General features: G+C 42.7%; 1 protein-coding gene across 1 annotated transcript; it reads right to left on the bottom strand.

The window, feature by feature from the left end:
• Positions 1 to 6604: 6604 nt before the first annotated feature.
• Positions 6605 to 11747, bottom strand: LOC113183583 (C-C chemokine receptor type 2-like). Its single transcript, XM_026389901.2, has 2 exons — positions 11665 to 11747; positions 6605 to 8271 (listed from the first exon to the last, which is right to left on the bottom strand). Exon 2 carries the CDS (start codon positions 8258 to 8260, stop codon positions 7139 to 7141), a length of 1122 nt encoding a protein of 373 aa, XP_026245686.2. The 5' UTR covers positions 8261 to 8271; positions 11665 to 11747; the 3' UTR covers positions 6605 to 7138.
• Positions 11748 to 23866: the final 12119 nt, after the last annotated feature.

The raw sequence follows: 23866 nt of genomic DNA, 5'->3' as shown, positions 1-23866 counted from the left end.
TCTTCTTTTTTTTTTTCCTTTTAAGTTTCATTTAAAATAGACTACAGAAAAGAGCTCTGGCTTTATTTATTTGCCAGCTTCTCCCATTCCATGATTTATTTCACTTTTGTTCTCTGCTCATCCCACTACCCAGAGTCTGTTAGGAACCAGAAAGAATTAGGGATATTAGAGCTAGAGGTAGACATAGCCATCTAATCAAAAGCCCATGGTTTGAATAAAAGAAATTGGTGTTCAAGAAGCAAATGATTTACAGAAGACCACAGGGCCTTGCTGTGGTAAGGCTGAATGGATGAGAAAGCCGGACTCTTTTAATAGTTGCTCCCGATTAAAGCCAACTTTATATATATATTTTTCAAAGGGGAACCCTACTTTTTTACATGTGCCCCCTTTTGCCCACTCTCGTTCCATCCTCTGTCCCACCATAGCTCACTCACATGGGCTCACCACCCTGTTTTTCTTTGTAAACTAAAATAGCTGGTTGTCTAGAGGGTCTTAACCATAGGTTCACCTGGGAACAAGACACCTTTCCCATCTTTCTCTGAGTATCCCATGGCGCATATCCTCATGCATTCCTGTGCATGACCCTCCAATCCAGGGAGCAGTTATGATTGCCCGCACCCAGGCAGATTGACAGGTGGCTGAGTTCCTCACACAAGGACGTAATTTATTTGGAGAGAAATGAATGTGGTCATGTCCAGGATTCTATGCTGACACTGGGTACAGTCCTGTCAAGATCTCTTGGTGAGACTCAAGAGCACTCCTGGGCTTCCATTACTTCAGAGATGAAATAAGAAGCTATGGCTCATGATCCACAAGAAGGCCAAGGAGACTCCAAAAAGCAAAATCATAAGCTCCCAAACCTGTGGAGGTAGCCTAGTACCCAGACTGAGCAAGTGGCCCCTGGGGTCCGACGGTCAAGCTTGAAGCCCGACTCTACTCTCAGCGTTCTCCTCTGTGTAGTGGGCTGAATAAGAGGAGCCCTTCAGTGGGTTTGTTGGAAAGATTATATGAGGCACCCACAGCACGCATTTACCATATACCAAACTCACGATGAACACCGAGTTCTTAGATACTCCTTCAGGGATCCATTCTTGGAGTTTATTTTATAAGTAAATTTTGAGAACATTTGTTTTTCCCTAATAAAATGAGTTTCCTGGAGACTGTGCCTGGAGCAGATTAGTATCAGCAAACTAGAAACTGAAAGGCAGTCGGTTCTTGGAGAATAGAAAAAAATGACTACTCAGAAAAAGTCAGAAAAGTACAGAAACAGCTCAGCCCTCGAGAACCACCCTGCAGGGGGTGTATGACTATGACGACAGTGCTCAGGACTCAGTACCCAGCAGGAGGACAATGAATTAGGGGGCACTCGTTCAAGTTCATCCCATGCATGCGATTCAAAAGGCAACAGTGAAAGACTGTGGCTATGCTGCAGGGAGTCCAACCCTGGCTTCATTATTTATTACTTAACTCTAGACAAAGCTACTGATTCTTGCTGTACCTTGTTTTCTTATCTGTAAAATAGGGTTAAAAACAAACAACAAACAAACCATAAACCTATTCTCTATGTCTGTGGTCAAGATCAAATGTTACAGGGATGTCCATCCTCTTCAGACCCCCTGCCCTCAGTGGACTGTTCAAACAGAGACATACAAAGGGTGCTTCAGAAAGCGCTGGCAACCCAGGATATCAATAAACGGACATACAAATTTATACCACATAAGTAACATAGCTCTGGTTTGGGCTCTTGGAAGGATGGCCTGTGTGTTCACGGGTCTGGCTCTTGGGCAAAACTCTTGGCCAAATGTTATGTTTCTGTTTGTGACTGTTGTTGGTTCTTATTGTCGCTGTGTAGACCCGTGTCCCTGGTGACTGTCATCAGGATGGCTGAGGATGTGAGGGCCTGCTCACCCCCAGAGGGCACTGTGAAGTCATGGAGGAAGTTCAGGGTTGCTCAGTGCCTGGGGGATGACTTTGACTTGTTACTTCCCCTCTGTGAGTTTCCATTTCCTCATCCCTCCCGGTGATGTTCTAGACCCAGGGTCAGCTTGTACTTAAATAGTACAGAACTCCACGCAGTTTGGGAAACGGGGTGAGGATTCATGGGCTGAAACAAGGAAGCACAACTCAGCAGGGTGTTCACCCTCCTTGCAGTGTCTGGTCCAAAGAGCTATTCCAGTTACCTCTGGGGTGGGGGTCCCTTCCAAGGATGCGCAACTAAGTGAGGACCCATGAGAAATTCTTTAGTAATTAATAAATGAAACTCTGTTCTGGAGGTAACAATAACGAGCTAGCCCTTGATCACTCTGTGACTTGGTTTCTCGTCTCTGCTTCTCTGTTCTCTCTTCTCGGTTTGCATGGCTCTCAGTCTCCGATGTATGGTGTTGGGATCCCATGAGAAATAATCCTTTGATCAGTTTCCTACTCTAGACTTGATGCCCACGTTGGAAAGTGTCTCACACCACCTCTGCTTTGGGGCTAGTTTTCAAACAGCAGCTCCATCTCTTGCACTGATGTTCCAGAGGTTGCTTTTCTCCTTGCGCACACCACCTCTGGGCCATATGCTCAAAGCATCATCAACAGATGGGGGAGAACATTGCTTCTTCTTGAGTTGGAAGGGTCAATGACAGAAGTACAGTGACTTAAAATCTTGCTTTATGGCAGCTCTTTGGAAAATGCTTGGGGCTTGAGTTGACTCCAGGTCAGGATTGGCTTGATGGTGAGATGGACTGTAAAGATAGCAGATGGTCTTTTATTTTGAAAAACAAAGATCTAATTATAAAACCAACATATGCTCATGGCACACGAAATTGGGAAAAAACAGAAAGTAGGGAAAAATCAGGCATATTCTCACAGTCTCAAAGCAATCCCTTTTACTGATGTGTTTCAATTCCTGCCTTTTCTCACGCACGCCTTTCGATTGTTCTCACACGTGTACCACTCTATGCGCTGAGGCTTTTTGGTTTTTTATTTCGCTCCAGATGACAATACAGGCATCTTTATTAAAATCATAGTTCTTTACTTTCTATTTTTCTTGAGGTCTCACAGACAGCCTAGGGCGCTGGTTTGGGTGGTACAGCTTGGCGAGTTTGAATTTGCACACACTCCTGGCACCACCACCTTGAGGACTAGACTTCCCTACCACCCAGAAAGGCACCCTTGGCCTGGCCTGGAAGTAAGTCTCTCTGTGGCTTCATACAGATGAAATCCACCTATGGCTTAACTCCGACTCGACAGGATCCCAGATCCGTCCTCTCCTGAATGGTTTCTTATCTTTCCACGTCACCCCGTTGACTGTGTTTAACGATGCCCTGTTAATACACCACCAGGCTCTTGGTGTTGTCCACTAATATGAACGATGCTGTCCTGCAGCCGCCCTCAGTGCTCTGACGTCCTGTCCAGGAGGAAACTCCTAGTGCCCCCAAAGCCACCTTTGCCAAGACAGCCAGAGAATCCCCACTGTCTTCACAGAAAGAGGAGCAGCTCTCTCTCCTCAGTGTCACCCTGGGTCACCTGCTTGCCTTAGCAATGAGGCTTGGGTCCTGGATGACCTCGCCACCTTCTGTCTCAGACGCCTGTCATGGTGGGAGGTTGGGAGGTGACCATGCTGCTCTTTCATTCCTGTCTTTGTCCCCTCTGGACCCTTCTCAGGATAACCCTCTTCCCAGCCCACGTGCCACATCCCTGACACACCCCATGAAAAATATCAAACCCAGTCGGCACCAGCAAGCTGTCCGTGTGCTTCGATATGTCCAGACTTGGTGGAAGAATCCCCTTGACTCAGCTTAGAAGTGTGCCCTACACATCGGGGAGATTTCTTTCAGGAGCTCCTGTGGTCTGGGGCATGGCAACACCCAAGTCCAACCTGCTGATTAAGGTGCACGTAGACCCGATGTCATCTTAAGTGGGTCAGGCCACACCTGCAGCTCTCTATTTAGCTCTGTGCATAACAGGATATTAGGTAGGGCTCTTTCGGTGGCCCCGGTACTGGCAAGTATGGCTTCAAGGATGAGGGCAAAGAGGTGTGCCCCATTGTTCTAGAGAAAAACCACTGACACCTGAGGTCAAACACCTCTTCAGGGCTTACTGAGAGGTGACATAACCAGCCCTGGGCCTCCACCCATCCCATCGTCCCCTTCCACCCCAGCCCTCATAAGGAGTCCATGGGGGGGAAGGGTTGCCATGTGGTATTGATGGAGAACATAGTGGAGTCTCTTTCCTCAAGGCCCAGGGGGCCTCTGAGAGAAGAGGGTGAGGAATGGGGGTTTGCCAAAAGTAAGGCCAGCACTCCTTTCCCGTGGGTCCCTCACGAGGCGACCTCCAGCTGACCAGAGGACTAGAGATTGGAGGAAGGTGGTGGGTGGAGACGACATGTCACTTATGCTGCAAGAGTGTCCCTAGGCTGCACTTGCCCGAGTCACCTGACAAGAGGTAACTGGGCAAGAGCTGTTATGCTGGAGCCCAAGGTCTGTGTGAGGCGAACCCAGCGCCCAAGAAATAGGAGGCTGGAAGAAGTCTAGTTGAAGAGAGACCCTGTGTGTCTACGAAGTGACCGTGGGGAGCCCCACCAGCTCTAGGCCCTTGGAAGGGAGCACACAATTATGCCTGCCTTGCTGGTGGACTATGGCAGGGGTCCACTGGGTCAAGATGCACTCACCCTTTTCCCAGCTATCTCCCCCTCCTCTCAATACTTGTCCAGAAGAGGGAGCACAGAAGGTCTCCCTGACGTAGCTCACTGGCCATAGGCTGGTGCAGAAAGGACAGGACACACCCCCTAGCCCAGGCAAAGCCCTTCAGAATCCAGTTGACCCTAGGGCTGAAACTGATTGGAGAGAAATAAAATAATTTCTTATCGTGAATGGATGACGTGAGGATGTTTTATGGGAGACGGTACAACATGAGACTTTATTCAATGCCCTGATCTTTGCTTGTGAGGCTGCTGTGCTGGGGAGTACCTAGACGGTGGCAGGAAGAGGCCTTATAAATACCTGATCTTGGGCTTGGGTCTCAGCAGGCTCCCCAGTCTGGATTCACCCATGACATGACACAACTGTTTGCAAACCCTAGACATGCACTTTCCCAACCTACAAACACAGTGCCAAAGTGACCCCACCTGAAGAAATTTCCAACCTCCATCACTCCCCAAACCCGGGCCCCATCTCCCTCCATTCTGAGCTGCCTTGCAAAATCAGACGCTCGGCAGACCCGACTCTTCTTTGTGGTGTGCTTCCTGGAGCGGTGCCAGGTGGGCTTTCTTGTGGGCCAGTCTCACCTGACACTGTTTCAATTTGTCAGGGAAGTTTAAATTATGAGCAAAAGCAAAAGAGGAAGGATGGGGTCTTGGTGAGTCAGCCCTCCCTCCCTGACAGCTTCAGGGCCCCTCTGCAAAATGACCAGCCCTTCCTAGATGCTCTGGGCATCACAGCCCAGGGGGATGGGATGGGGTAGGCTCTGGTGAGCCTCCTCCTCCACCAAGAATGTCTCGAGACACCTGTGGTTTGTCGTGGTGAGCTTTCCTCACCTCATCTCTGTTTACCTCTAATTGCCCACCGAGAGGTTCCCCCCCAGGACATGGGGCTCACAAGTGTGAACTGGGCTGGGCTTCAGGCCTTCTAGTGGCTAACAAGAGGCTCTGCCCAGTCGCTCTTAAGGCTCTGCTGGCATGAGGCAGATGTCACTTGTGCTCACATTCCGGTGGCCCATTGGCTGTGGACAGGATGGGGGCTGTGTGGCCCACAGGACAGGCTGCAAGTCACACAGCAAGGGCAGGTGTGTGACTACAGCACAAGTGTAAAGTCGTGAACAAAACACAGTCTCCCATACCACAGTTCTAACAAAACAGACAATGGCTTTTAAAAAATATCTTTTTAACCATAGAGTTATAAAACACTGATTTATTTTCCAATATTTACATGTCATCATCATCAAAATCAAACCATATGCATTTGTTAGGATATCTGAAGGTGACACCCGCCCCCCACTGCCCCAACTTCCAGAACCCTCTGGCCACGTGGTAAAATGAAGTTACACATTAGTAACTTCCAGCCCCCAGGCTGCCTGATCACCGACGTTTCTTGCTTCCATCAGATCAGAAACGCACCAGGTGACAGCTAAGAGCATCCTTAATGTGGCCCAACCAAGAGGAAGGTCCTTGCTTGCTGAGCCAGCGAGCTTCTCCAACTCCCTCCGTTATAAGTAGACTTTAAGACGTCGGATCAGAAGCCAGCTTGACTTAGGAGTTCCCTCTGGCCCAAAGGGGACCACTCGTCATCAGCGAGGCCATCTGCAGGGCATGGAAGCACTTGAGAATGTTTAAATCCATGACTTTGTAATGACAGAAAAATACATTTGGGGAGAACACATTCTCTCAGGCAGCTGCGTCAGGTCCCCAGGCTCCCAAGCACCCGTCAGGCTCCAGCTTTTAAGCTCAAAGCCTGGGTTGTCTCTTTAATGAATACGATATTAACTGAGCAACTCTTTAAAGAACACTTCATCATGCAAGTTACAATTTTCAGGCTGATTTTATTTTTCTATTTAAAAAAAAAAAATGTCTGAACTCTATGCCTGTATCAAAAAATAAGGCTCTGGAAGGCAGACTAGGAAACATTTGTTCCCAACCCATCTAGAACATTCCTCCTCCAGGCTTACCCTGCCTGGCAATTTAGACACTGAGAGTCGCAGGCCAAGACGTGTGATTTTTCAATGCAGGGGCCTCTGTCACTCCTGTCTCCAGTCTCCTCTGCCTCGAGGACATGACTCGGTGTCCCCACCATTTGCTGTGTCTCTCCTGTGACCGTCAAGGGGCATATGTGTGCATAGTTTCCTTCACATGCTCCCTTGGTCTGCTCCTCGGGACCTTCACAAACTGTCTTTTGGAATAGGGACAATTGTACAGTCAAGAGTGACATGATGAGGACTGTGGGGGAAGGAAGGCACCAGGAGGCAGGAACAGCAGCCCCTAGTTGTTCTGGAATATTCCCTGAGCATGCCTTAGAGATACAGAGAGTGACATGAGTCTGTCCTGGCACGGCCCTGAGGTTCCTGGGTGCCTGATTTTATAGATCTTTCTTCTGCAGCAGAGGCTTGAGTACATCTGGATTGCCATCTCCCTTAAAGTACAAAAAGCAAATCGTCACTCATTTTACAAGCCCACGGAGACATCCTGCTCCCCCGTGGAAGGGGTGTATGTGGAGCTCACTCGATCTGCTGTCTCCCTGTAGAAAACTGGACACTGTTTGCAGAGATGCTTGGCGATGTGCTTCCGGAAGAACACGGAGAGATACCTTCTGAACTTCTCCCCGACGAAGGCGTAGATGATAGGGTTGATGCAACAGTGCGTCATCCCGAGAGTCTCTGTCACCTGCATGGCTTGGTCCAGCTGACTGGTGCTCTCACAGTTACTCAGGCCAAAGAATTCCTGGAAGGTGGTCAGGAGGAGGACGATGTTGTAGGGAGCCCAGAAAAGAAAGTAGACGATCATGATGGTGAAGATGAGCCTCACAGCCTTGTGTCTCTTCCTCTCATTCCGACACCGAAGCAGGGTTCTCAGGATCCCCGAGTAGCAGATGACCATGACGAGCAGGGGCAGCACCAGGCTCAAGACATTCCTCATTATTGTATGAAAGTTCTTCCATTTTAATGGAAAATATGGGCCACAGGAGTAATGAGAATTTTCTTCTTGGAATCTAGTAAAGATGATTCCTGGGACAGAGGCAAACACGGCCGCCACCCAGGTGATGACACTTGTCACCACCCCGAAGGTGACAGTCCTTGCTTTTAAAGCAAACACAGCGTGGACAATGGCCAGGTACCTATCAATTGTCAGGAGGATGATGAAAAAGATTCCTCCAAAATAACCGATTTGATACATCCCCGTGAGTGACTTACACAGGACATCTCCAAAGATCCATTCATTTGCAGCATAGTGAGCCCAGAATGGGAGAGTGAGAAGGAAAAGCAGGTCGGAGATGGCCAAATTGAGCAGGTAGATGTCAGTCATGCTCTTCAGCCTTTTGCAGTTGATCAGGATGAGAACTACCAGCAGGTTGCCCACGACACCAAAGATGAACACCAGAGAGTAGAGCAGGGGCAGGAGCAGGGCTCCGATGTGCTTCACGTCGGGTTTGTAACAGGGACTGCTGTAGTCATAGTCATATGTGGTGGTGGATTCTTCATTGCTTCCTTTATTACTTCTTACAAACAAAGAATGAGATGTGGATAATATATTGTGGAGGAACTGGGGTAACGCGTCCTTGTCTTCCATTTTCCCCGGTTCTGTAAAAGAGAATGCAATGAGGACCGCATAACAAACATGTCACCATCCATGGTCCAAACAGCCTTGCAACTGAAGCAAATTTCTGGTCTTTGGTCTCTCCTTCACAACCATCTCCTTGAAAGCAAGTGCCCCACTTCCCTTTTATTCTTTTTATCAGACACTGGTTTGTCCACCCAACAGCCATTTCCAATGCCTTTGTCTCCCCCAAACCAGCATCATTCCCGCTTAACTAAAACTTCTGCATGCCTAACTTTCTTTAGCTCCTCTGCAAGTAGCACACAGGCTTGTGATCCAGCCCTGGACAAGTGAATCTTCTGGAAAGTTAAGAGAGACACAGAAGAAACACTTCCTGCTCTTTGACTTTTGCAGCTTGTCTTATCTGGGCTTGATGCTTGGGACCATGAACAAGAAACCCAGAGAACTAGAGAGAAGCGATGAAAAGTCCCAGCAGATGAGAACTGCTCATCTTCCAACATTAACATTTGATGGGAAAGAAAAAGCCATCGTGAATTGCACTTTCTATTGCTTGCAGCCAAAAGCATTTTGATAACCCTCTCAACTTTCTACCTCCACTTTTCTTGCTGAGATTGCTATGACAACCCAATTTTCAAATGCCTTAACTTTGTTCCAATTTCATCTTCATAGAGCAATTGATCTTTTGCTAACGTTCTCCACTTAAAGCTCTTTGCTTCTAGGAGGAAGCTCTTTTCCGACAACCTCTTATTCATGTCTTTGTTGGCATCTCTCCCCCCTGCCCACACCATATGAGCCCTCAAGTACTGTAAGCCCTTATGCCAAATAAGCACATGTCACATGATCTTCTACACATTGTATGCCTCTCAAGGTCAATGACTGGATCATGCTTCCATGTCAAGCTCTTATGATTTCTTGGCTCTCACTTCTTATCATTTGCCTTTTATTTTTGCTCCAAAGTTCTTCCTGAATCATCTCAGTCAATCTCAGTGTCTGACCTCCCTGTGTGCTAATGCTTCTCAAAATCCCTTCTTCAAGTTGCACCTTTCCCCTGAATCTCAGAGTCGAACTTTTCATTGTCCTCTGCTTATCTCCCCATGGATTTATTTGCTTCATCAATATTTATGGAGTGCCCGCTATGATTCATAGGAGCTGGAGATTCATCAGTGAGCAATACAGGCCTCAAGCAGGTACCACACATTCAACCAGCCACAAACTAAGCATTCCCTGAAATTTGTTCCAGGTTATGGGATCCTTATCTTAACTGTTACTTTGTTGTCTAAGAAACAACACTTGGCATTACCCTGGATCCCTTCCTCTTCAGAAAACTTGGGGTCAGATCTTTGGAGCCAAATGGACCTGGATTGGAATCTTCCCTCCAATATCTAAGTTGTATAATTTGAGGTCAATGATGTTTTCAAGTATTAGTTGCCTTGCATATAAAGCATTGAGTTGCTACGAAGACCATTAGAGATAAGTGAGGATTTAGCATAGGCTCTAGGCAAGAGAGAAGCTCTGAGTTATTGTTGTCATAAAAGTCCTACCTAACAAAGACCTCTCAGATTCCTCCCCTCTGCATCTCTTTCAAATGTCAGTTTCTTGTCTCCTAAACTCCTCAGCTCTTGCTTTGTTGTGGTCTTTCCTTGGCTCCTGGCTGGTCCGTAGCCATGTTCCTTTTCAATATGTCTTCTCTAAAGCTGAAATTGCATCACGAGGGCTGGGGATGTGGCTCGGGCAGTGGCGTGCTCGCCTGGCATGCGTGCGGCCCGGGTTCGATCCTCAGCGCCACATACCAACAAAGATGTTGTGTCCGCCGAGAACTAAAAAATGGATATTAAAAATTCTCTCTCTCTCTCTCTCTCTCTCTCTCTCTCTCTCTCTCTCTCTCTCCTCTCACTCTCTCTTTAAAAAAAAAAAAAAGAAAAGAAATTACATCACGAGCTTCTCCAGAGGCCTCATGACTTGTATATGGCAGAATCTTAAAGACAACAGCCAGACAGCTCAGCAGGGCCTTTCTAAGCTAGTTTCTTAGCTTCATCTCCAGTCACTTCTCAGGTTACCAATAAAATGTCCTTTAGCCACAGCCTCTTCTCTCCATTTATTCCCAAGTTCACTATCTCCTCCTTCATGCATTAGTGGTTTTGTGTGTACTTGTTCCTCTGCCTAAAATGTCAGTGAGCACCTATTCATCCTTTAATACCTCCTGCTCCAATTTCCCTCCTCTGTGAAGCCTAATGGGCACGCTCTGTCAAACCACCTTACACAGCCAAACAGGCACAGGTCACATGATCTTCCACACACTGTATGCCTCTTAAGGTCAATGACTGGATTATGCTTCCATGTCAAGCTCTTATGATTTCATCTATCAAAAAGAGGTACTAGTCAATGTTCACTGCTTGAGCACATGAAACTCTTTGTAATAATAATAACAAAAACAAGAAGACCTCCATCCCTAGGACTTGATTTATTTTTTTTCCTGGCAGTGACTATACATTTGTTTTCATCTATCCACAAACCCAATCTTTCCCTCTCTCCTGTGACTGCCACATTTCACACCACCAAGTCAAAATATTGAAAACTGGAGAAACTAAATAAGATCTAAGTTGGGGAAAAAATGCACCCACTGGGCTGGGGATGTGGCTCAAGCGGTAGCGCGCTCGCCTGGCATGTGGGCAGCCCAGGTTCCATCCTCAGCACCACATACAAACAAAGATGTTGTGTCCGCCAAAAACTAAAAAATAAATATTAAAATTCTCTCTCTCTCTCTCTCTCTCTCTCTCTCTCAAAAAAAAAAAAAAAAAAAAAAAAAACCAAAAATGCACCCACTAAAGAATTCCAACTTCAGTGCCCCTGAAGCTGCAGGTGCTGTGTTAACTACTGTGTGCACACTCATGAACTTAAACTTCACCACAGCTAGCTAGCACTGGATTCCTACATAGTGGCACTGTCCTAGGTGTCATTTCAAGCATCAGGACAGATCATCCAGAACTGATACGGAGCAGCCACCTCTCAGAAAAAAAGAAATTTCTCCCTTCAGTCTCAGTGGACCTCCTGAGTGGAGGCAAGAGGTACATTTTGGTCCAGGGCCTGAATTGTCCCCTATAGGGAAAAGAGGGAAAGATTTCAAGATAGAAAGTTCCAGCTCTTTGAAGCCCCTGCATGCTCAGAGGCACAGAAAGAGCCCATGGGAGCCTGGAGGGTGGTTGAACAGAGCAGCTGTTCTTACTTCTTTGTTGTCCACTTTTTGCCATCACCTAAGTCCCAGGGAAAGTCACAACGTGTCCCACCCTGCATTTCCTCACTGTCATCAGGATCTTCTTAACATCTGCTAATGCAGCCCCTCAGGTAAACCTGCACCCTGCACTTCCAGCTTTGAGTCTCTGGTTCCTAAAGTAGTGGAAAAATCCCCTGTGACTCACCAGTGGATGGCTTCTTCCAGGTGGCCCCAGTGTTTCAGGCTTCTCAGCAAGTGCACCAGACGGATCTGGAGGTAGAAACTTGGTGTGCAGAAGTAGGAAATAAAGTTTCCTGCAGAAAGAGAAGGCGGAGATATAAGGGCAAGTGATGGTGAAGATTAAAAAAAAAAAAAAAAAAAGCATCAAGAAGATACAGTTCTTCTTTTCCAGACAGGAACGTTGAACACTACTGGGCTGAGGTCTCCAGAGGAGGATTGATTTTGAAATCTTGCTTGTGCAACCTTGATTGTGAGTCAGGGAGTCCCTGTACATCTGCTCTGACATCTAACGACACCGGGCTTCTTTATCTGATGGGTCTCTGCATCTGGAACTTTTCCACTTGCTGCCCTGCTACTTGTGATCATTTGCATGACATAAAAACAGCAGAACTGAGCAATTTCCTAGAGGATAAGTGCAAGGGGGCTGTTTGCTGTGGTGCAGGAAACGAGATGGGGTTTTACTGTGACCGGGTGCACTGGTTTCAGTACTGTGAATTTAGGATCTGTTTTAAAACTTTAATTAGATCAAGCATTTAATGAAAGTGATAGCTACATGATCTGTGGGGTCAGGGACATCCTCAGCAAGAATAGTCTCACTTATTATAGGTCCCGCTCCTCTGAAAGATATTTTGTTAAGAGAAAACAAAATTCTGCAGTGTAGGAACCATCCCTAAGGTCCGACAGGTCTTAGGTGGGATCATCTGAGCCAGTCCCTGGAACTCTCTAGAATTTAGCAGGCCCTGGGGTGAGGACCTCATGCTATGTCCTTCCACAAATTTCTAAGCTTCCACTTCCTCGAGAATCATAAGATCTCTGAAGCCTATAAGGGTTAAATGATCATAAAACAGCTAGTATGGTACTCGGCACACAGTAGGCACTCAATGAGGGACAAACAGCTTCACCTGAGCCGTGTCCAGAGGGGAGAGTTGAAGGATACAGCCAGTCCAGGATAATAATAGCAAGAGACCCTCAGTGCAGTCCAGGTATCCTTTCTAGAAATGAGTAAGTTTAACCATAGGTACCGTGTAAGACTAGGTTTTTGTGCTAAGCAAGGATGGCCTCAAGGTTTTCTTTAGAAGGCAGTTCCTTGCCTTCCTTGTTCTGGAACAGGGTGTCCTGCTATATCTGGAATCTCCTGACCCTGGATCTTGCCACCAGTTTTTTTTTTTTTTTTTTTTGATTCAACCCAAGATAGGGAAGGTCAAGACCCAAGAAGTTTGCTGTCTCCAATTAGGACCACTTTACATTTCTATCCGCACACTAGAGATCACTGGGTCTAGTCCTGTCGTTTTGTCATCAAGGAGAGGTGCTGAAGTAGGTGACAACAGAGCCAGGATTTAAATCCTATCTGACCACAGGAAACTAGTGACACCTGCGGCTGAAATTTGCAAGAGATTGTATAAGTTGGAAAGTACTTACAGAAGGGCAACCAGGGTTGAGAGATCCAATGGGGTGGTGAGGTGTCCAGAGTCTAGCAACATCAGAAACTAAGACTCCTGTGGTTTGTGGGAGTCCAGAATGTGCACCCCCAAAATATTCTTCTTTGGCATTAGGATCGATGAGCTGAAAGTAATTGGGAAGGAGCAGATGCAGAAAAGTTCTCTGCCTTCCCTCTAAAACAATACATAGATTTTATAAAGGCAAAAAGTGTCCCACACCCCTTCTACCAGAGAGAGAGCAAAGGTTAACCACCAGAGACAACTTCAGATCCTTATCAACAGGGAAATGGTACCAGAAGAATTTGCATTAACAAGCTTTTTCTAACCAATCTTTATCTGCCATTTATTTGCCTTCCCACAACTTTCCACCCTTAGAAACTCAAATTGCTTTTCCTTTGTCTTGTCATTTCTCTTAAATTTTACTGTTCTTCATTGAAGATGCTTTATAAGCTGAAATCCAAAGCCGCCTGCTTGAGAATCATTCATTCCCTGGATATATGCTACCAAGATATGAAATATACATGTTAATATACTTCTTTTTTTCCTCCCTCTTGGTTAACTGTCTTTTGTCTATTCCAACTGAGAAATTATCAGGGTTGAGGCAAAACAATTTTGTTTTCTTTTGAGAATTTGAAGAGTCCCCAAACCCAAAACAGCCAATATCACCCGAGTTCTCATTAGAACTTTGCAGAACAGGACAACAGAGGAAAAAAGGGTCTTGGAAGTCACTCTAGCCTTTTGCTCCCACCGTCTGATCTCTGCCAGCACCTCCTGTGGCTGAACCCCATGCAAATGTGGGGAAAGCAGGGATGGAGAGAATCCGTGGTGAGACAAGAAGGCAGAAAGGTCCATCAGTGGCCTGATGGTACTTTGATGATGCCCTGGTAACAGTGGACATATATATATATATATATGTGTGTGTGTGTGTGTGTGTGTATGTATGTGTATATATATTATATATATATATTACATATATATATATTCTTGCCTCTTGTCTTCACAGTTGCTTTTGGTTCATTGTGGTTTCTCTGGTTTACATGTTTCCTGTGATTACAAAAATAGATTAGTGAGTTCTAGGATTTTGTACCTTTGGTTTTAGTTAAACACGATCAGGACTAATAGGGTACCCACAGAAAAAGTAGTTTTCAAATTCCTATCTGCTTTAGGTTATGTCTTCATCATAAAAATAACAAACTATTTTCGTTTTAAGTGACAAAGCAGCATGAAGTAACCAGAATAAAGGCAGCGACTCAAAGAAAGAAAATAAGAAAGAAAATGTCGAGTAGGGAGGGAGACCTGATGTTTTCCCCATCTTGGGAGTTCACTAAGGCATCCAAATGATTAAAAATAGAAATAAAAGGTCATCAAAATAGTCAAGTCTTTATTAACTAAGAACGTAAAGGTAGTTGATCAGATGTTTCCATATTTTCAGGTCGCGTAAACTTTGGGGAGGTAAAAAAAAAAAAAAAGAACTCAGGATCTTTACCACATTTGCTTGCTGAAAAGCTCTCTCAAGTGACTAAAGAGTATTTGTTTCAAGCCTGTATTAAGGAGTTAATTCTGTGTCCTGGGGTTCAGATGCTCTATGACTAACCTTGGATCTCAGTATGATGCCTCCTGCTGTAGCAAGGAGAGGATCGAGCCCTTAGAAGGAATTCACAGATGCCCCCAGGACATGGCAGTGGCAAGTTGGAGAATGAGAAACACCCTGCGGGCCTCCCTGCCCCAAGGCTTGCAGAGTGCCTGCAGGATGAAGTTTTCTACCTGTTGTTGTGGCTTCTGAGGTGTCCCAAGGAGGGGCACAGAGCTCTGGCAAACATCAGGAAATTCAGGTTATGCTTTTTGTACCTATAGGTGGTATGAAAAGAAGCCCACAGAGCTGGATGTGGCAGAGATTCTGATGGGTGGACATTTCTGACCTCGCTCTGGGTGGGCAACAGGTGGCGGAGATCGTGAGATGAACCAATCAACCACGATTGGTTGGGGAACCCTACATGATGCTGCTACATGGTGTTGCAGGAACCATAAACATTTGGGGTGGTGGGGGAAGAACTAGAGTGGGGTGGACCACCCATCTGTAGTGCAGCTCAGGCACACAGCACTGTTTCAAAGTAACGAATGTTGAAAGCAAAATTTGATTTTCTGAACAATCAACCATTTGACAAACCTTCATCTAAATTGATTAAGAAAAGAGAGAAGATTCAAATAATGAAAATCACATGAAAGTGGGGGCTATTACTGCCAACTTTACAGATATAAAAAATCATAAGAAAAATATCATGAATAACTGTACACCAACAAATGAGATCACCTAGAAGGAAGTGAACAAATGTCTAGAAACTCTAACAATTGCAAAAAAATTGACTCAAGAAGAAATAGAAGTAGAAAATCCAAAAAGATCTATTAAAAAAATAGATTGAGCCAGTAATGAAAAATATCCCTCCACCATAAAACAAAACAAAACAAAACAAACCTCTGTGTATGTGTGTACACACACACACATACACACACACACACACACACACACACACACACACATTTTAGATCAGATGGCCTTACTCGAAGTTTTATAAACATTTAAAAAAAATTAGCATCAATACTTCTGACAGTTTTTCCAAAAATAGAGGAAAAGGGAACAACACTTCCTCACTTATTCTATAAAACCAGAATTGCCATGAGAGTAAAGCCAAGGTGACATCATGAAAATGCTAGAGACCAATATCTTTCATGATAGATGCAAAAATTCTCAACAAACAGAATCCAATGACACATTAGAAGGACTATACACCACGACCAAGTGAGATTTATTCAGAGAATATAGATGAGTTGACATAAAAAGACCAAGAAATGCAATATACCACATTATCAGAAAAAAGGCAAAATAAAATAATACACCTCTGCATCTTAGTTGACCCAGGAGAAAAAATACAATATACCTCAAGACAAAAATATTTGAAAAAAAATGGAACAGAAAGGAACTTCCTGAACATAATAGAGAGCATGTGTCCAAGCACCACAGTTAATAGCATGCTCAGTAGTGAAAGACTGAATGATTTCTAAGACCAAGTATAAGACAAGGATGCTCATTTTCATAATTGCTATTTAATATCAAACTAGAAGTTCTAGCTATTGGAATTAGGTAAAAAAAGGAAATAAAAGACATCAAGATGAAAAAAGCAAGAAACAAAGCTATATTCCAAGATGACATGATCTTATATATGTAGAAAATGCCAAATAATCCATTAAAATCCTTACCAGGATTAATAACAAAAATTTGGCAAAGTTGCAGAGTACAAGATTGACACACAGAATTGGTTGCATTTCTATACATCAGAAATGAACAATCCAACACAAAAATTCGGAAAATAGTTTCATTTACAATAGCATCAAATAATAAAATACCTACAAATAAACTTAACCAGTGAAAGGCTTGTTTACTAAAACTACAAAAATTATAAAAGAATATAAAGAATATCTAAATAAAGCAAAGGCAACCAATATTCATGGATTAAAAACTTGGTTTCAAAATACATTATAAATATACAATAACTAAAATAGTGTGGGACTAGCATACAAACAGATCAATGGGACAGAATTGAGAGTTCAGAAATAAACTCCTGCATTCTTTGCTACTGAATGTTCAACAAGGCTGTCAAGACTATTAGGTGGGGAAAGGATAGACTCTTTAATAAATTGTGCTGGTATAACTGGATATATACATGCAAAAGAGTCAAGTTGGTTGGACCTCTTTCTCACATTATCTACAAAAAATGTCTAAAAGTGGATCAGTGACCTAAATATGAAAGTTAAGATTTTAAAACTCTCAGATGATAATATGAAGGTAAATCTTCATCATCTTTGATTTATCTATAAATTGTTAAATATGACATCAACTCCATTTGTATGAAAAAATTAAATTAAACAAACAAAAGAATGACTATATCTCAACAAAGACAAAGCAGTTTAAAAATGGTTAAAACACTTAAAAAGACATGTCTCCAAGTAAGAAATGATCAATAAGCACAAGAAAATACAAGTCCATATCATTAGTCATTAGGAAATGCAAGTCAAAACCACAAGATACACTTTACACCATTAGGATGACCATAATATTTTTAATGGAAAATAAAAAACGTTGATAGGACTTGAAGAATTTGGAACTCTATTACATTGCTGGTGGGAATGTAAAATGATGCAGCAGACTTGAAACAGTTTGACAGTACCTATAAAAAGCTAAGACATAGAATTATTATATGACTCTGCATTTCTAGTTCCAACATAAACCTCTAAGAACTGAAAACAGGTCATCATATACTTGTATATGAATATTGATCGTAGCACTATTCACAATAGCCAAAGGGTAGAAATAACCCAAATGCCCATCAATGAGGAATGCATAAGTCAATTGTGGTCTCCACATATACTTATGCATAAAAAGAAAATGAAGTACTGAAACATGCTGAGAAGGGGATGAGCCTTTAAAACTTGCTAAGTGAAAGAAGCCAAATGTAAAAGACCACGTATCTTATTGCTCCATTTACATAGAATGTTTAGAAAGGGTAAACCCATAGTGATGAAGGCTGATTGGTATTTACAGGGGTTGGGAGAAGGAAGAATGGGGAGAGGCTGATTGATGGGTATAGGGCTTTGTTTTGGAGTGATGGAAATGTGTTAGAGGTAGAGCACACCATTGTGAATGCACTTTGTTATGTGAACGCCACTTCAATTAAAATAACACCTCTATCATAGAACATCCAAACATTTTAGAAAATAAAAATAAAGGGAAACACAATCATCCATCATTTGTGAGCCCAGTTTTGTGACTCCTGCTCCATTTTCCCTCAACTTATAGATTTGATTTGATTTTAAAATTGTGTATACAGAATTGTAGTCATATCATATATAAGTTTTTGTACTTGTCTTGTTTTGATAATAAGGAAAACCAAGTTTTTCCACTAAAGAAAACTAAGTTTTTCCATGTTGTAAATTATTCACAAACACAATTTTAATGGTTGCATATGGCCTGTTATTCTCAGAAGACTGTGGCAGCCAGACACAAGGACATCTCAGACTTTTATATTTTGTTTCACTGCAAAGAGAACCCAGAATTTTACTATGCATGAGGTATTATCATAAGGTCTATTTTATAACTGGAGGACTCTGGAGAATGTAGGACTATCTGGAGACTCTAGTTTGTCATTCATTCCCCCTTGATTCATTAACTTGGCCAAGATTTAACTCACTTTAAAGTCAGAATGACTTGAATGTGCAAGGTGTAATGACTAGCCCTTCCAATTTTAAAAAAATATTTATTTCTTAGTTGTAGGTGGACACAATATCTTTATTTCATTTATGTGGTGCTGAGGATCGAACCCAGTGCCTTACATGTGCTAGGCGAGCGCTCTACCACTGAGCCACAAGATATTCTAATTTTTCATTAAATTGTCTTCCAGGTTTGTTAATGGATTTGCACTGACTTTTATTATTTAATCCTTAGATCGATATTAGGGGAAGTTAACACTTCACTTCAAATATGAATGAATATGGCTGGAAATAGGATGTAGGTATTCATCTGTAAAATGTTGATTGGGAGCCTAAAGAGTTCTGAAGACTCTACTAATAAAATAAAAAGATGCACAACACAATCAAGTGTTTGTACTTAAGGGGGTAACAATGTGCTAAGCTGGAGAAATGTACACACAAAGTAACATAAGATAATGGTCACAAATGTAGACCTCTGGCTCTGGAGGCTCCGCAGAAAGGAGGAGCCATTGATGGGTGTTTTCATGACATACTCCATGAAAGGAAGGGCATTTGAGAACCTTGAAAGATATAAATCTGTGGAGATGCTTGAGGGAGCACGTCCTACACAGAGAAAATTGCATGAGCCAAGAGTGATAGGATCAAGAATATGGTGAAAGCGAATTGTTGAGGATAAGGCTAAGATGCTGGTTTGATACACAGAGGTCATGGAAGACCTCATCTGATAAACTCAGGAGTTTTACACAATGCAGAGGAACAGCAGGGTTTAAATGCCCAGACTCACCTTAAGGAATTGAAACTTTGCTAAGCAAATGTGGTGGAGATGGGTTGTATCGATGGTAGCCAAAGAAACTGACTGGGTAATGAGTTGGGAGGCCGTTGGGAGTGACCTGGTTTGAAGTAGCTGGAGAGAAGGCAGTGGGAGGGAAAGGAAGTAAAGCTGTGGATGAGAAACTAAAGGGCAAGTGGTTGGAATTCTTTGTATGCTACTGATCGGGAGTGGAGATACTAGGCTCAGAATTTGGGTTCTTATATATCACATCAACTTCATTAATCTTCAGTGTGGGTGTGTAGAGTTTTGCTCTTCAAAGTTGGAGTCCAAAGACTAGCAGCATGAGCATTACTTGGGACATGATTAGAAATGCCAATTCATGGGCTCTACCCTAGGCTGCAGAATCTCGAACTCTTGGGAGTCTGTATTGTCCCCTGCTTTCCAGGGGATGGTCTAGAGAAATGGCATTTTCTTTAGTAGAAGGGTGCTAGGTGGACAGTGAAAAGCACTGGGTAGTGGCCAAGTTTTGCCCCATAATGGTCTGGATGATCAAGTGTCTTCCCTAGGCAGGCAGGTCCTGAAGCCAGTCAGCCCACATTCTGATCCCATTTCCACCAGGCCCCGCAGGTGGCCCTGGGCAGGCATCTTTGTTTCTCTGAGACTCAGCTTCCTGCCTGACAGGATCACATACAAGGACTTAGAAAATGGGAGCCCTGGGGGTTGGGGACGTGGCTTAGTGGTAGAGCACTTGTCTAGCATGTGTGAGGCATCACAGATAAATAAACAAAGGTCCACTGACAACTAAAAAAATAAAATAAAAATAAATGAATAAATAAATAAAATGGGAGCTCTTAGTATTATTACCATTTCTTTGTCTGTACCATTACGCAATTAACCTAGCCGTCTTTTTTTTTTTTTCAAATAGTGCATATGGATTATACAGAATGATGGATTTTATTGTGGTGTGTTGGAATATACATATAGTTTGATCATATCCATTTCCCTGTACCCTCTCTTAATCTCCTCACAATTCCCTTCCTCTTCTCTAATATTTCCCCAATGCGAAAATTAATAATAATAATAATAATAATAATAATAAAACCAAACAATAAATGGGCAAATGAACTGAACAGAGATTTATCCAAAATGTACAAATGTGCAGTATTAATATAAATAATAATTTAGATCTTTAGCCATCAGGAAAATGGAAATGAGAACTACACTGAGAGTTCATCTCACCCCAGTGAGAAGGGCCATCATCAATATTATGAAAAATAATAAATGCTGAGGAGAGTGTAGGGGAAAAGGAACCCTTATACTCTTTCCTGGGAATGTAAACTTGTACAGCCACCATGAAAATCAGTGTATAGGTTTCTCAAGGAACTAAAAATAAAACTGCTATATGCTCTTGTTATACCAATCCTCAGTATTTACTCCAGGGAGTTGAAGTCAGCACACTACAGAGGAACCCGCATACCTGTGTTTATTGTGGCACAATTCACAAGAGCCAAATTATGGACTACACCAGGTACCCATTAATGGATAAAAAAAATGTGACATACATATCACAAATGTGATACACCTATATCTGTAATAAAGCCATAATAAACAGGAATGAAATACATCATGCACGAACATGAATACAACCGGAAATAATCAGGTAAAGAAAAGTTAGCCAAACTCAGAAAGACAAGTATCACAATGTTTTCTTTCAGATGTGGAGTCTAAAACAAACAAACAAAAAGACTCGCTGTCTATATTTCTTAGAATACTCTGAAAAAATACCACAATTGGCACCATTTTTTCTAGAAGTGATATGACTTGGGGTCACTGTGCTGGTTTTCAAGGCAGAAGACTCAGTTGCAGTTTGGGCCCTGTGGTGTCTGGACCTTCCAGGTACCCCAGTTACCTTCTCTGAACCCTATCTTTGAGTCCAGAAGATAGGCATATCAACAACTGACTTTCTATGCTCACAGAGATTTTGAGAGGACTCACCCCATCAACTAAAAATAGCAGGATACAAGATCTTCTAAACTGTGAAATACATATTCATATTATTCCTACTTATCATAGTGAGTAAAACATTATTTTTTGGACCAGTGGTTCTCACAGCAAAGTGCATCACAACCTCAAAGCTTCTCATTCTGGGGTGGGGCTGAACTGTGCACATCCAATAATTTCCCAGGAAATGCTGCTGCTGCTGCTGCTGCTGCTGCTGCTGCTTGGGCACCTGCTCTGAGAGCCATAGATTTAGATATAAACCTGGTACTAAGCAAAACTCAAGGGAGTGTCATCAATTCAGTATAATGAATCCATCATCTTGATATGAGTCCAGAGGAAAAGAGTGCAGGACAGATATCAGAAGAGGACTTTTCTATCCTTATCTCTGATCCTTGTTAGCTCTGTGACCCTGGGAGACTTCGGAGGCCTTTCAGCCCATTGTCCCCCTCTGAGATGGAAGGGAGGAATAAAGAAGTTTTGAAGAAAATTCCTGTCAGCTCTAATGCACCTTTAGTCAAAAAGTCACCCTTTAATCTCAGCTCCTTGGGAAGCTGAGGTAGGAGGATCATGAGGTCAAGGCCAACTGGAGAAAAATATTGAAAGCCCATCTCAAAACAAAACAAAACAAAATAAAAGAACAACACAGCCCTTCCATGCAGGTTGCTAATTCAAGCTGAAAAGTGTGCAGAGAATTATTTTTCTTGCAGCTATCTCCTATTAACTGTTTTCTTCCCTTTCTTGATGGAGTATTCAGGGAAGAGGATCAGCTTCTGGACTTTCTTTGTAAGAGAATTTAATTTCCATTCCTCTTTTTGTTTGTAACTATAATATTACCTTCCTCTTTTGATTTCTTACTCCCAAGTTCTGCCATCTCTGAAATGTTTCGGTTCCCTCTTGGGTATTTTTAGACAAACTATCTATCTTTCAACAGAAGTGGCAAGGGCACTTTGCATGTCTCTTGAGAGGCCAGGACCTCAGAAGGAGACCCTTGCTGGGACAATATGCAAGGCGGGTTCCCAAATTCCTTCTTCAACTTTTCAAGACTTTGGTTTGAGGTGCTGGGTTTTTTTGGTTTTAGCTTATAATCAAGGCTGAGTTTTCCCGGGAGATTGTTCATTGAGTGAAGGCGCAGTCATTTTATTCAGTGCTGGTCAGTCAGTTTTGATTAAGATGCTTTGCTTTTCTTATATTCTGATTCGCCTTTTATTCTTTCTTTTGTCATTATTAACACCTATGAAACATGAAGAGTGTAGGAGACCCCCACATACCTGCACAAAATACGCCAGGCAGTCCTTACCTACTATTTTTTTCTCTCTGATTTTTCAACATTGTTGTTAATTAGGTTAATAAAATGGTTCCTTCCTTAACTTCTGAAGTTCTTTAACTTTGAAAACATATATGAAAAAATGTACAGATCATGAAAGACTAAAAGTTTTCCCTCCAAGATTAGGAAGATAACAAAGATGCCCACTTTCACTGGTACTAGTCGATACTGTCCTAGAAGTCCTAACCAAAGCAATTAGGCAAGAAAATAAAAGGCATTAAACTAGAAGGGAAGAAGTAAGATGATTTCCCTTTGCAGACGACATGATCTTTTGTGTAGATTTCACCAAAAATGTCTCTTGGGATAATAAATGAATTTGGCAAAGTGTCGGATATAAAATCAGCCCACAAAATGAGTTGCATTCCTCTACACTCAAAACAGTGAACAACCCCCAAATGAAATTTAAAAATTCAACTTACAATAGCACCCAAAAGAATAAAATACTTAAAACTTAACCAAGGAGGCAAAAGACTTATCTGTTGAAAACTACAAAAGTTGCTGAAAGAAATTAAAGACCTGCATAAAGGGAAAGATCCTGCATTTGTGGATTGGAAGACTTGATATTGTTTAGATGGCAATACTACCCCATCTACATACTCAATACAACTCATGTCAAAATCCTAACATTATTATTATTATTATTTTTTTTTACAGAAATAGAAAAGGCTTTCCTAAGATTCATGTGGAATCTCAAGGGAACTTGGATTGTTAAAACAATCTTGAGAAAAAACAAAGTTAGCCATGTGTGGTGACTGTGCCTGTAATCTCAGCGACTTGGGAGGCTAAGGCAGGAGAATTCCAAGTTCAAAGCCAGCCTCAGCAATTTAGCAAGGCCCTAAGCAAGACCCTGTCTCAAAAAAAAAAAAAAAAAAAAGAGATGGGCATGTGGCTTAGTGGTTGAGTGCCCCTGGATTCAATCCCCAGTGTCAACACACAAAGAAATAAGCAAACAACAAAAACAAAACCAATTGGAGGACTCACAATTCCTGATTTCAAAACTTCCTTCAAAGCTAAGATAATCCAAACATTGTGATACTGGCATAAAGACAGACAGAGAGGCCAATGGACTAGAATAGAAATCCCAGAAATAAACCTTTGCATATGCAGTCAAATGATTTTTGACAAGGGTGCCAAGACTACTCCACAGGAAAAAGGACAATCTTTTTCAATAAATGGTTTTGGGAAAACTGGGTATCCACAAACAAAGTAGGAAAAAAAAAAGGAAGTTGAACTCTTAACTCATATACAAACATTTACTCAAAATGGTCTAAGAGCTCTAATTACAAATGTCTCCGGGAAAAGCTTCATGATACCAAATTGATTTCTTGAATATGACACGAAAAAACACAGAAACAAAATGTAAAATGGA

Source organism: Urocitellus parryii, chromosome 3, assembly GCF_045843805.1.
Source record: "Urocitellus parryii isolate mUroPar1 chromosome 3, mUroPar1.hap1, whole genome shotgun sequence".
NCBI lineage: Eukaryota > Metazoa > Chordata > Mammalia > Rodentia > Sciuridae > Urocitellus > Urocitellus parryii.
Note: the sequence above shows the minus strand (reverse complement) of the source record. Positions and strands in the feature narration are given on the sequence as shown.